This window comes from Schistocerca cancellata, chromosome 6, assembly GCF_023864275.1.
Source record: "Schistocerca cancellata isolate TAMUIC-IGC-003103 chromosome 6, iqSchCanc2.1, whole genome shotgun sequence".
NCBI classification, from domain to species: Eukaryota; Metazoa; Arthropoda; class Insecta; order Orthoptera; family Acrididae; genus Schistocerca; species Schistocerca cancellata.
Window position 1 is genome coordinate 433865391 of NC_064631.1, and position 14843 is coordinate 433880233.

Sequence of the window (14843 nt, forward strand, 5' to 3'; positions counted from 1 at the left end):
GACCTGTTTGTCCAAAAGCATTGTTTGACAGTCTTTTTGTTGTGCCTATCTGCGCTCAGCATCATCCTCTTCATAATATTGCATTATTTATTGCCTAATGTACACACTGCATAATGTAGAGCTTACTACGCGCAATATCCAGTGACAGAGAACTTGGTGACTTGCAACAAACTTCACACTTAATTTCAAAACTTTACAAAACTTTTTCTCACTGACTACATGCCAAAAATGATGAAAGGAAAAAAGTTTATCACATACTACGTTTTGGCTGTTCATGTAGTAAAACTATCACATCAGCCATGATGTCATGATGTTTATAGTTATTGGGTCCTTTTACTTCTAACTTACATTTAACAGACAGTACCCACATATACTGCTGAATGTACCTAAACAGTTATATCACTGAATGACACACGGTTCTGGAGATATGAGAGGAGGAGGAGATGGACATAGAGAGGGGGAGGAGAAGTTGGACAGAGAAAGGGAAAAGGAGGAGATTGACAGGAAGAGGGGGAGGTGGAGACAGGCAGGGAGAGGGGGAAGTAGCAGATGGACAAAGAGAAGGGCAAGATGAGATGGGCAAGGAGTGGGGTGGAGGAGGTGGAGAGGTGGGGGTGGGGGAGAGACTAAGAGAACTGAAATAAATACATACCAGAGCAACACCAAGTACTCAGCTAGTACAAAGTAAGTACTTTGAAACTCGAGTAACATATAAAAAAGAAATGCAGGTTTATAGTACATTATTTCAATGTTTAACATAGTCAGGACACTCTTTTGCTGCCTTAAACAGATTCCCATTGGGGTCACTATAAAGAGCAACAGCCTCACTTCAAAATGTGATCTACAGTTTCTCTTCACAACCACAGTGGCTCACAAGGAAACCTATGTTTCTTTATGTTTATCTTCGAGTTTCACATCCATGCATCAGAGCTCAAAGTTTCCACTTTTACTGACACTTCAAATCCTGGTAGAAGATTTTTAGATGACAGCTACCAATCCATTAAGCACATAGCAGTTTATCTTCCAGACAGGAATCTCTGGAATGTTGGGGGAGTTTGCAAGCTTTTTGTCATCCAAGAAACTCTGGTTTCAGTTGTACATGGATAAGGTCATATCCGAGTAGTAGAAGAAACAAAATGAAAAGTCATACGTCACTGTTGGTTCACAGGCCACAAAATATATGTTCAGTGACCATAATGGAAAGGTTTTCTTTCTTCAAGTACAATGACAACTTTCATCGACAAAGTGCCAGAGCTGTGTCTTAAGAGAATCTTTTCAGTGTAAGTAACTGCAATGAGTGCATGTGGTGTTTAAGTGCCATGTTTATAGTGTTGTTGATGCCGAGAGAGAGAGGGAAAGTGTGAAACCTAGTTCAATTTGCAAGGGTTGTGACTTCCATGAGACACTAGAAAGACCTGGCATTTAAGCCAGCCCATTGTCACAAAATTTGGTGTTCAGGAACTTCAAGCTACCACCTGTCACCTATCTATCCAAATACTGGAGGTGAATGTTTCTTAAACTACAAGGATTTTAATAGATTCCCCAAGAGTTAAGCACCAATGGATATATACAAACTAGCAACATCAGCTACATAGGTGAGTACATTTATGTAGTGCGATTGTTTGTGACTTATTTGGCATAGCTCGCAGACCTCTGGCTGCAACATCTCAGGTACTGTCCAAGGATGCAATACATTCCAGACAACAGACTTGGACTTAAGCAATCTCTAATGTCTAAATATTTCATTTATGGCTATGTCATGTAGTTCAGCACAACATTACCAAATTGGACAAGCATACTGCTATAGTGATGTGCAAGCAAGAAGACAAGCATCTGGTACCTTCTATGAAGCAAGGTACAAAGTGTATTTTGTAGCAGCATCAGTGTGCTCTCTGTCTTTGTCCCACACTGCACTTTCCAGTCACTGCCTTCTCTGAATTTGCAACACTGGTGTAAGCACCATATCGGACCACTGTTTCTACTCCTGACTCTTTTTAGAAAAATCTATATGCTCAGAAAACTATCATTGTCACTTCTTAATGCAATACTTCTTGTTTTCTGCCTTTATACCATCTATAATGGCTAACTACATTCGTCATACGTAAACTAAATCCCATTTCACTTACAGTTTTCTTGTTGCTTGCTCCTTATTTAAGAGGAAGGGACAGACTTCTGTTTTTAAATGATTAGCCTTCCACTCTGTTGCATTACAGTATCTACAACTTTATTAAAAATGTTTCACAGTTTTATTCCTATATTTTCAAATTTATTTCTCAGAGTAGCAATGTGATGATATAGGATGCTTCTTGTGTAATATGAAGAAGGTTCATCACTTGTATATAGAGAGGAAATGATTAAGGACAGCATACCTCTGAGAGGCTCATTTCTTCAGTTTCTCCAATGGCTACACCAGCTTTAAAATCAACAAGGAATTTTCTGTTACAAAGAAGGTGCCAGACCAGTTTAGACAGCTTTCAGTCTGTTGTCATCTTATGACATCCCTTCCACTATTTTTGTTTTGTTTACTACTTCAACAGTTCAGAAGTTTGGTTATCAGGTACTTCAAAGAGTGTAGTTTCACAGCATCTCCATTTGACTACTCTGACTGCATGCCTATGCCAATGAGCCCTAATGATAACAAAACTAATGCTTTCACTTCAGAAAAAAAACACCTTTGGATTAAGGATGCTGTATCTACACCTACACACATACTCCACAAGCCACCATATGGTATATGGTAAAGGGTACATTGTACCACTACTGCTCATTTCCTTTACTGTTCCACTTGCAAATAAATCAAGGGAAAAAGAAATAAAATTCCTAATTTTCTTATCTTATCTTCAAGACTCCATGTGAAATGTACATTGGCAGTAGTAGAATCATTCTACAGTCAGCTTCAAATACTGGTTTTGTAAATTTTCTCAACAGTGTTTCACGAAAAGAATGCTGTCTTCCCTTCAGGGATTCTCCATAATACTCGTGTGTTGATCAAATCTACCAGTAACAAACTTAATAGCCCATCTCTGATTGCTTTGATGTCTTCCATCAATATGACCTGGTGGGAGCCCACACACTCGAGCAATACTCAAAAATAGGCTTCAGAAGTGTTGCATACACAATCTCCTGAAAAGAAGAATCACAATTTCCTAAAATTCTCCCAATGAACCGAAGTCGACCATTTGCCCTCTCTACGATCACCCTTATGAGCTCATTCCATTTCATATTACTTTCCAATATTACACCTATATATTTATTCAATGTTTAAGAATTACTAAGATCTGTTTTTTCATATTTTAGGTATATTACAGGAACAAATCCAACTGAAAAACAATTTTTGCTCTTCATGGCCAGAGACCAAATGTTGTCATCCAGGCACACCGATTTTCTGTTCTTGCCTTTACCTTTTCTCTTCTTTTTTTCCTGGCCTTTATCTATGTCTTCATGGGGTCAGCATATCAATTTGGATTTGGTACTGTTAGTGCTAGAAGGCAACAGATACCCTTCCTGCCACCACCTCCTCACTCCTCAGGATGGAATTTGTGCACCCTTTCTGTCTGTGACTAGTGTTACCCTATGCAAAAGTGTTAGAATGTTATCAAAAAGTTTTTCAATCATGTAACTGAGACAGGACGTGAGTACTAGCTCAATATTGACCTAGTCAGAGGTGGAAAATGGTCTACAAACCACTTCCAGGCAGGCCAGCACACCAGCCCTCATCATTAATCTGGCAGGCAGATTTGATCTGGAGTAGACGCACCTCCCTAAATGCCAGAAGCTGTGCGCTAATGTGTGCAACTATCCAGGTGGGTTTTCTGTTACTCTTATCTACAGCATTATTCAGTTCATTCATTGTAAATGGCTGTAAATAAAAATTAGGTTGCCATTAAACTTGTTTATGTGGATTTTCAATGAAGTGGTCCTACTGTGTGTAAGATCACAGCTAAGGTGATAAACAGGCTTGACCTACAATGTTTTTCTAAATAGTATGTTCAGATCTGACTTAAATCATAGCTTTATTCTAAAAGCTAAGCACTTAAAACACACCCATTTTAGCAATAAAAAACATTCCCTTTACTTTCGCAATATGCAAGAAAGTTCTGAGTAAAGAATTTATGGTTTGATTATCATCATACAAACCATTTAGCATCTAATTAAATTTATTCAGTGATTAAAACTGTGCTAGAATAGGTCATGAACTGGAACCCCTGCCTTTCAAGCCCATCCTTGTCATTTCAGTTACTTATTTATGAGGTTGTGTGCGATCATGCGAGGGGGAGGACAAAAATATGGAAATACCCAAAACGCAACACATTACTGTGCCTAACACAGTGTACAAAACGTGTTGGCATTCAAAACAGCTTCCAGTCACCTTGGAATGGATAAATAGAGATCATGCTTGGTGTTGTGTTGTTGCGGTCTTCAGTCCTGAGACTGGTTTGATGCAGCTCTCCATGCTACCCTATCCTGTGCAAGCTTCTTCATCTCCCAGTACCTACTGCAACCTACATCCTTCTGAATCTGCTTAGTGTATTCATCTCTTGGTCTCCCTCCACGCTGCTTCCAATACTACATTTGTGATCCCTCGATGCCTCAGAACATGTCCTACCAACCGATCCCTTCTTCTAGTCAAGTTGTGCCACAAACTCCTCTTCTCCCCAATCCTATTCAGTACCACCTCATTAGTTATGTGATCTACCCATCTAATCTTCGGCATTCTTCTGTAGCACCACATTTCGAAAGCTTCTATTCTCTTCTTGTCCAAACTACTTATTGTCCATGTTTCACTTCCATACATGGCTACGCTCCATACAATTACTTTCAGAAACAACTTCCTGACACTTGAATCTGTACTCGATGTTAACAAATTTCTCTTCTTCAGAAACGCTTTCCTTGCCATTGCCAGTCTTCATTTGATATCCTCTCTACTTCGACCATCATCAGTTATTTTGCTCCCCAAATAGCAAAACTCCTTTACTGCTTTAAGTGTCACATTTCCTAATCTAATTCCCTCAGCATCATCCGACTTAATTCAACTACATTCCATTATCCTCATTTTGCTTTTGTTGATGTTCATCTTATATCCTCCTTTTAAGACACTGTCCATTCCGTTCAACTGCTCTTCCAAGTCCTTTGCTGTCTCTGACAGAATTACAATGTCATCGGCGAACCTCAAAGTTTTTACTTCTTCTCCATGAATTTTAATACCTACTCCAAATTTTTCTTTTGTTTCCTTTACTGCTTGCTCAATATACAGATTGAATAACATCAGGGAGAGGCTACAACCCTGTCTCACTCCCTTCCCAACCACTGCTTCCCTTTCATGTCCCTCGATTCTTATAACTGCCATCTGGTTTCTGTACAAATTGTAAATAGCCTTTCACTCCCTGTATTTTACCCCTGCCGCCTTTAGAATTTGAAAGTGAGTATTCCAGTCAACATTGTCAAAAGCTCTCTCTAAGTCTACAAATGCTAGAAACATAGGTTTGCCTTTTCTTAATCTAGCTTCTAAAATAAGTCGTAGCGTCAGTATTGCCTCACGTGTCCCCATATTTCTACGGAATCCAAACTGATCTTCCCCAAGGTCGGCTTCTGCCAGTTTTTCCATTCGTCTGTAAAGAATTCGCGTTAGTATTGTGCAGCCATGACTTATTAAACTGATAGTGTGATAATTTTCACATCTGTCAACGCCTGCATTCTTTGAGATTGGAATTATTATATTCTTCTTGAAGTCTGAGGGTATTTCGCCTGTCTCATACATTTTGCTCACCAGATGGTAGAGTTTTGTCAGGACTGGCTCTCCCAAGGCTGTCAGAAGTTCTAATGGAATGTTGTCTACTCCCGGGGCCTTGTTCCAACTCAGGTCTTTCAGTGCTCTGTCAAACTCTTCACGCAGTATGGTATCTCCCATTTCATCTTCATCTACATCCTCTCCCATTTCCATAATACTGTCCTCAAGAACATCGCCCCTGTATAGACCCTCTATATACTCCTTCCACCTTTCTGTTTTTCCTTATTTGCTTAGAACTGGGTTTCCATCTGAGCTCTTGATATTCATGCAAGTGGTTTCCTTTTCTCCAAAGGTCTCTTTAATTTTCCTGTAGGCAGTATCTATCTTACCTCTAGTGAGATAAGCCTCTGTATCCTTACATTTGTCCTCTAGCCATGCCTGCTTAGCCATTTTGCACTTCCTGTCGATCTCATTTTTGAGACGTTTGTATTTTTTTTGCCTGCTCCATTTACTGCATTTTTATATTTTCTCCTTTCATCAATTAAATTCAATATTTATTCTGTTACCCAAGGATTTCTATTAGCCCTCGTCTTTTTACCTACTTGATCCTCTGCTGCCTTCACTACTTCATCCCTCAAAGCTACCCATTCTTCTTCTACTGTATTTCTTTCCCCCATTCTTGTCAATTGTTCCCTTACGCTCTCCCTGAAATTCTGTACAACCTCTGGTTTAGTCAGTTTATCCAGGTCCCATCTCCTTAAATTCCCACCTTTTTGCAGTTTCTTCAGTTTTAATCTACAGTTCATAACCAATAGATTGTGGTCAGAGTCCACATCTGCCCCTGGAAATGTCTTACAATTTAAAACCTGGTTCCTAAATCTCTGTCTTACCATTATATAATCTATCTGATACCTTTTAATATCTCCAGGGTTCTTCCATGTATACAACCTTCTTTCATGATTCTTAAACCAAGTGTTAGCTATGATTATGTTGTGCTCTGTGCAAAGTTCTACCAGGCGGCTTCCTGTTTCATTTCTTAGCCCCAATCCATATTCACCTACTACGTTTCCTTCTCTCCCTTTTCCTACACTCAAATTCCAGTCACCCATGACTATTAAATTTTCGTCTCCCTTCACTATCTGAATAATTTCTTTTATTTCATCATACATTTCTTCAATTTCTTCATCACCTGCAGAGCTAGTTGACATATAGACTTGTACTACTGTTGTAGGCGTGGGCTTCGTGTCTATTTTGGCCCCAACAATGCGTTCGCTGTGCTGTTTGTAGTAGCTTACCCGCATTCCTATTGTTTTATTCGTTATTAAACCTACTCCTGCAATACCCCCATTTGATTTTGTATTTATGACCCTGTATTCACCTGACCAAAAGTCTTGTTCCTCCTGCCACAGAACTTCACTAATTCCCACCATATCTAACTTTAACCTATCCATTTCCCTTTTTAAATTTTCTAACCTACCTGCCCCATTAAGGGCTCTGACATTCCACGCTCCGATCCGTAGAATGCCAGTTTTCTTTCTCCTGATAACGACGTTCTCCTGAGTAGTCCCCACTTGGTATCCAAGGGAAACTTATACAATTCTTCCTGCAAAATAGAGGCAAGTTCAAGTAATGATGATGGAGGTGGTAGTGATCACACACCCTTCTCTCCAATGTAGACCACAAAGGCTCAGTAATATTGAGGTCTGGTGACTTTGGTGGATAAGGAAGATGCAATTCATTCTGACCCGGATGACAAAAGCTCTGTGAACAGGGTATCATCATTGAATCTGCACCATGTGTCAATCTTGGGACCTAAACTCAGCCATAAGTTGGAAACAGTGTGAAACAAAACTCATTCCACCATATGATTTTCTTCCATTTCACCATACTTCACATTCTATGGCTTCAGTGCCATGTTGTCCTATTACAAACATCTGCATCGAGGATGAGTGTTTTTCTTATTTTCGACACAATCCTCATCAATGACCATCTGTCATGTCACTCGACATGTACTTTCATCCACGTTGTGACTCAGTTTTACCACCTTCCCTGTTGTTGTTGTTGTTGTTGTTGTTGTTGTGGTCTTCAGTCTTGAGACTGGTTTGATGCAGCTCTCCATGCTACTCTATCCTGTGCAAGCTGCTTCGTCTCCCAGTACCTACTGCAACCTACATCCCTCTGAATCTGTTTAGTGTATTCATCTCTTGGTCTCCCTCTATGACTTTTACCCTCCACGCTGCCCTCCAATATTAAATTGGTGATCCCTTGATGCCTCAGAACATGTCCTACCAACCGATCCCTTCTTCTAGTCAAGTTGTGCCACAAACTTCTCTTCTCCCCAATCCTATTCAATACCTCCTCATTAGTTATATGATCTACCCATCTAATCTTCGGCATTCTTCTGTAGCACCACATTTCGAAAGCTTCTATTCTCTTCTTGTCCAAACTACTTATCGCCCATGTTTCACTTCCATACATGGCTACGCTCCATACAATTACTTTCAGAAACAACTTCCTGACACTTGAATCTGTACTCGATGTTAACAAATTTCTCTTCTTCAGAAACGCTTTCCTTGCCATTGCCAGTCTTCATTTGATATCCTCTCTACTTCGGCCATCATCAGTTATTTTGCTCCCCAAATAGCAAAACTCCTTTACTACTTTAAGTGTCTCATTTCCTAATCTAATTCCCTCAGCATCGCCCGACTTAATCCGGCTACATTCCATTATCCTTGTTTTGCTTTTGTTGATGTTCATCTTATACCCTCTTTCATGACACTGTCCATTCCGTTCAACTGCTCTTCCAAGTCCTTTGCTGTCTCTGACAGAATTACAATGTCATCGGTGAACCTCAAAGTTTTTATTCTTCTCCATGGATTTTAATACCTACTCCAAATTTTTCTTTTGTTTCCTTCCCTGTATGCAGTATAAATCTTCAATATGATGCTTCTTGAAACACCCAAACACTTCGACTACTTCTGTTACAGAAGCACCCACCACATGGATACCAACCTACTTCTGTTACAGAAGCACCCACCACATGGATACCAACAATTTGCTCACATCTGAATTCACTTAGCTCCAACACAATACACTAGCAACTACACAGAACACAGTTCTCACCATGATTGATAGCTGCTACATGTTGAGGACACTGCACAGGTGCTGCTCGTGTTCAAACACGACAGCACAACGTGCAGGCCTGGCTAGCATCTACTTTTATGGTGAAGTATGCATTTCTTGCAGTGTTTCCATAAATTGTCTAACACATATTAGAGAATACTGTTTAGCAAATCTACAAACAAAAGAACTAAAAAAGAAGAATCAAAAATTGTGATAGGGAATAGAAACAAATAACACATTGCTGGGGAACTCCTGTACAGAATAAGAATATCATCACAAAGAAACCTTTCAACTTGGATTTAATTACATGGGGTTTATCCTTAAATTTGTCACTTTGCTAGAAGCCTATTGAAAATGAAACCTCTGTGTACAATGCTTAAAGGAGTGTTACAGAAGTGTGTGTCCTTTTTTTGTGTTTACCAAATGCATGTTGCAGTGCATTCTAAATGAGTAAATACTGACAACAACAAATCACATGATGAGTAGCCACTGAGGGACACCTAAAAATGCCAGTATACCACTATCTCTGCCCTACATTAAACTCCTCTGGCATATCAAATCTGTCACAGAGTCCATGAGGGTAGCATAATAGCCAGGTCAATGTAGGAATGGGTCAATGTTTTATTCCTGATTCAGCTCATGTTTTTCACCTGACAATGTTCTCTACGAGATTACACTTGGCTGCAGAATGGAAGATTGATCTTAAGAGGAAAAAAAGCAATCTCTGATTCTGGCTAAACCAAACCCCGACATATCCTTCTCCTTCGCCTGCTAGTTCAGCAAATCATGTGGAACAGCTTCTGTGTAATTTGGGATGTAGGAGAGAGATACTGTTAGATAGATAAATAAAATGTGAATACATATGTCTCGATAACTCAGCCAATAAAAGCACTGCTCATAATGGCAAAGGTATGCATGTGAGTCCTGGATTGAAGTACAATTGTAACATTTCATAAAATTTTCCAAGACCATACAATCCACTTCAGTATGAAAGATTTACCACTGAAAATATTTCATGTTCAGCAAAAATTATATCTACAAAACTTGAGGAAAGAGTGACACAACTGACTGTTAAATAAATTTACCCACCTTTTTCCAAGTCAAATCTTTGATGGACAGCAAAAACATCGTCGACATCAAATTCTGCATCAGGATCAGAGAAACGAATAGCGCAATAAAAAGGAAATGCAGTGACAAAGTAACCCTCAGGACATGTTCCATTTCGACTGCGCATGCTTACAGTTTTTGTTTTGTCAAGTTCACTGCACAACACGACAGGTACCCGGTACGATTGACCCAAATAGGCATTTGTCAGTACATGTTGTTTTGTTGGCAATAGTTTTACCTGGAAATAAAACCGAAATTAAAATTGTTTTTATGATAGTTTACAATAAAAGAAGATCTACAGCACCACAACAAACATTATAAATAACTACTGTAACTCTTTTGATTCACCTTTATTGGTAGCCTTACTTGAAATAATAGCATGAGTTGCAAATGGTATATGTCTGTAACTACCTTGCTGTCAATGACATGTTAAACCCTAACCTACCTTCCTTTGGGAAAAAGAAGAAGGCAACATACTTGAAGTGATGGATACAATCTCTATGTAATTTGCAGTGGCTGGTGTAGAACAATAGTGCTACTACCTAATCCACAAATTAAATGTTACTGCAGAATTTTAAAATGTGTTTAATCAGAAGAGTTACTGGTCAGTAAGCATCTGCTACTAAAGACTTAGAAGCAAACAACACTCATGCTGATATTTCAGCCAGTGTCAAAAATATTTTAAAATCAAACCACTCTCCCTTAAAAGTCACATCCAGGATGAAATAATGACTATGTTATGAAAAAGATTGATTGCTACTTGCCATATATAGGAGCCGATGAGCAGTAGACAGGCACAACAAAAAAATTGTTATATATTTAAACTTTCGGCCAAAAGGCCTTTTCATAAAGTAGAAAAAAAACCACACACACACACACACACACACACACACACACACACACACACACGACCACTGCCTCTGGTCGCGGGGGCCGGACTTGTAAAACACAGGAAAGAAGATAAAGAAATGGATGGACATCAAGTAAAGTAATGTGTTAAAGAATAGTAACAAAGAAAAACTGCACTGGGTTGCTGGATGTAAGGAAAGTCACTAAGCAAAATCAAACGAAAAATCCAGGATGGAATAATGACGGCCCCTGCAGCCAAAGATAGTGGTCGTGTGTGTGTGTGTGTGTGTGTGTGTGTGTGTGTGTGTGTGTGTGTGTGTTTGTGTGTGTGTCTTCTAATTTAGAAGAAGGCCTTTAGCTGAAAGCTGAAATGTGCAGCAATCCTTTTGTTGTGCCTGTTGTGCCTTATTGTGGAACAAAAGATATGTGTAAATAATTTGGAAAAGATGGACAGGGACAATATTTACAGGGAACCAAATGCCAAATCTAGTTTAACATATTCCATTATAGGTTTCTGTTATTATTTCAAAATATCCTTCCCAGAAACTAATCGAACAGGACATTAAATACTCTGTTCAAAATTAACCCATCAGTGGCCAGAATTATTAAGACTGGTTTTTCTGCTTAAAAATGGTTGTAAGTTATTATTTTGTAACAGGTTTACAAGAAAAATTTAATTTCAGTGTAATTTTCACTTATACACTCATGAACACTGGTTCTTGAGTGTTTGGGTGGGGCTGCAGGTTCTGCAGAATCATCAATATCTTCTACTACTTCTTGTTCTTGGCTTACTCCCCTCACTGCAAAATTTTCACTTATCGTCCCATTCTTCTTTCCCTTCGTATTTAATACAGCTGATGTGGTTGGAGTATCAGCGCAAACCTCAAAATTCGGACTTGACACGCACTTCCTATTTCCTTCCATATCTGCAGCAGGAAGCGTATTTTGAATGCTTGCACAGTTCTCAGTTTCTTCTTCTTGTCCACTTCTGTCACCCACTGCAAATTTTGCCTTGACATGCCCTTATTCTTTCTCTTTGTATTTACAACACGTTCATTTTCCTCAAAATGAGCTTGGGCCTATTGCCTGAGCCCATAGTATACATGCAGGGAGACAACATGGTTTTCCTTGAATTTCATCTGATAAACTGGAATCTTCATCAGTATCTATACCTTGAGCTCCATACAAGGGGATGATAAAAACTAATCATATTGTTCTGTTTTGATCTGCTTCAAGAAAATTTATTATTTTGTCCACAGTCCACAAATTACTGTCACAGCTGAAAGACAACACAAGTGCCCAATGGCAATGAAAGGTGCCAGACATATTTTCCCCAACATAAATCATGCTAAAAACAAATTCCAAGAATAAATCCTGCATATAATTTAGACTATTTATTACAAGGCAGCAAAGAAAATTTACTTCAAATACTCATATATTGTACTGTATTTACATTTTTTGTTGAAGCAGTTATTAACACTCATACACACCAGCAGATTTAACATTAATAAGCAACAACAATAGACTGATGAATACTGATACTTCAAATTTTAAACAACAAAGAAAAGTGTCCATAACTGCTTTGGGCAAGTAGGTTAGAAAATTTAAAAAGGAAAATGGATAGGTTGAACTAGATGTAGTGGGAATTAGTAAGTTCAGTGGCAGGAGACACAAGACATTTGGTTAGGTGAATACAGGGTTATAAATATAAAATCAAATAGAGATAATGCAGGAGTAGGTTTAATAATGAATGAAAAAAATAGGAGTGTGGGTACACCACTACGAATAGCATAGTGAATGCATTATTGTCGCGAGTATAGACACGAAGCACACACCTACCACAGAGTACAAGTTTATATGCCAACTAGCTCCACAGATGACGAAGAGACTGAAGAAATGTATGATGAGATAAAAGAAATTATTCAGATAATGAAGGGAGCCAAAATTGAATAGTCATGGGGGATAAGCAGGAAAAGGAAGAGGAGGAAAAGTAGTAGGTGAATATGGGATTGGGATAAGGAATGAAAGAGGAAGCCGCCTGGTAGAATTTTGCATACACCATAACTTAGTGTAGCGTAACTTGGCTAATACTTGGTTTACGAATCACGAAAGAAGGTTGTATACGTGGAAGAGGCCTGGAGGCAGTGGAAGGTTTCAGATACATTATATAACGGTGAGGCAGATTTAGGAACCAGGTTTTAAATTCTAAGAGATTTACAGGAACAGATGTGGACTCTAACCACAATCTATTGGTTATGAACTGTAGATTAACATGGAAGAAACTGCAAAAAGGTGGGAATTTAAGAAGATGGGACCTGAATAAACTGAAAGAACCAAAGGTTGTAGAGCATTTAAAAGAGAGCATTAGGGAATGATTGACAAGAACAGGGGAAAGATATACAGTAGAAAAAAATTGGTAAACCTGAGAGAGAAAATAACGAAGGCAGCAGAGGATCAAGTACGTAAATAGGCAAGGGCAAATAGAAACCTTTGGGTAACAAAAGAGATACTGAACTTAACTGATGACAGGAGAAAATATAAAAATGCAGCAAATGAAGCAGGCAAAAAGGAGTACAAATGTCTCAAAAATGAGATCCACAGGAAGTGCAAAATGGCTAAGCAGGGATGGCTACAGGACAAATGTAAGAAATGTAAAGGCATATATAACTAGGGGTAAGATAGATACTGCCTACAGGAAAATTAAAGAGACCTTTGGAGAAAAGAGAACCACTTGTATGAATATCAAGAGCTCAGATGGAAAAGCAGTTCCATGTAAATAAGGGAAGGCAGAAAGGTGGAAGGAGTATATAGAGGGTCTATACAAGGGCGACATAATTGAGGGCAATATTTTGGAACTGGAAGAGGATGTAGATGAAGATGAAATGGGAGATATGATACTGCGTGAAGAGTTTGACAGAGCACTGCAAAATCTAAGTCGAAAGAAGGCGTGGAAGTAGACAACATTCTATTAGAACTACTGAAAGCCTTGGGAAAGCCAGGACAAAACTCTACCATCTGGTAAGCAAAATGTATGAGACAGGCAAAATACCCTCAGACTTCAAGAAGAATACAATAATTCCAATCCAAAAAGAAAGCAAGTGTCAACAGGTGTGAAAATTATCAAACTATCAATTTAATAAGTCACGGCTGCAAAATACTAAGACGAATTCTTTACAGACGAATGGAAAAACTAGTAGAGGCCAACCTTAGGGAAGATCAGTTTGGATTCCGTAGAAATGTTGGAATATGTGATGCAATACTGACCCTACAACTTGTCTTAGAAGATTAAAGAAAGGCAAACCTACGTGTCTAGCATTTGTAAACTTAGAGAAAGCTTTTGACAATGTTGACTGGAATACTCTCTTTCAAATTCTGAAGATGACAGGGGTAAAACACAGGGAGTGAAAAGCTATTTACAATTTGTACAGAAACTAGATGGTCGTTATAAAAGTCGAGGAGCATTAAAAGGAAGCAGTGGATGAGAAGGGAGTGAGACAGGACTGTAGCCTATCCCCGATGTTGTTCAATCTGCATATTGAACAAGCATTAAAGGAAACAAAGATAAATTTGGAGTAGGAATCAAAATCGATGGAGAAGAAATAATTCTGTCAGAGACAGCAAAAGACCTGGAAGAGCAGTTGAATGGAATGGACCCTGTCTTGAAAGTAGGATATAAGATGAACATCAACAAAAGCATAACGAGGATAATGGAATGTAGTCGAATTAAATCAGGTGATGCTGAGGGCATTAGATTACGAAATGAGACACTTAAAGTACTAGATGAGTTTTGCTATTTGAGGAGCAAAATAACTGATGATGGTCAAAGTAGAGAGGATATAAAATGTAGACTGGCAATGGCATTGAAAGATTTTCTGAAGAAGAGAAATTTGTTAATATCGAATAGAGATTTAAGTGTCAGGAAGTTCTGAAAGTATTTGTATGGAGTGTAGCCATGTATGGAAGTGAAAAATGGACGATAACTAGTTTAGACAAGAAGCGAATAGAAGCTTTCGAAATGTGGTGCTACAGAAGAATG

The 14843-nt window shown here is 38.7% G+C and overlaps 1 protein-coding gene across 1 annotated transcript in view; it reads right to left on the reverse strand.

Moving 5' to 3' along the window:
- LOC126088118 (nuclear pore membrane glycoprotein 210) overlaps window positions 1-14843 on the reverse strand; it is a 241665-nt gene that overhangs the window by 76462 nt on the left and 150360 nt on the right. The window contains exon 10 of the mRNA XM_049906217.1: window positions 9941-10196. Within this exon, the coding sequence (XP_049762174.1) occupies window positions 9941-10196 (256 nt within the window). The remainder of the gene's footprint in view (window positions 1-9940; window positions 10197-14843) is intronic.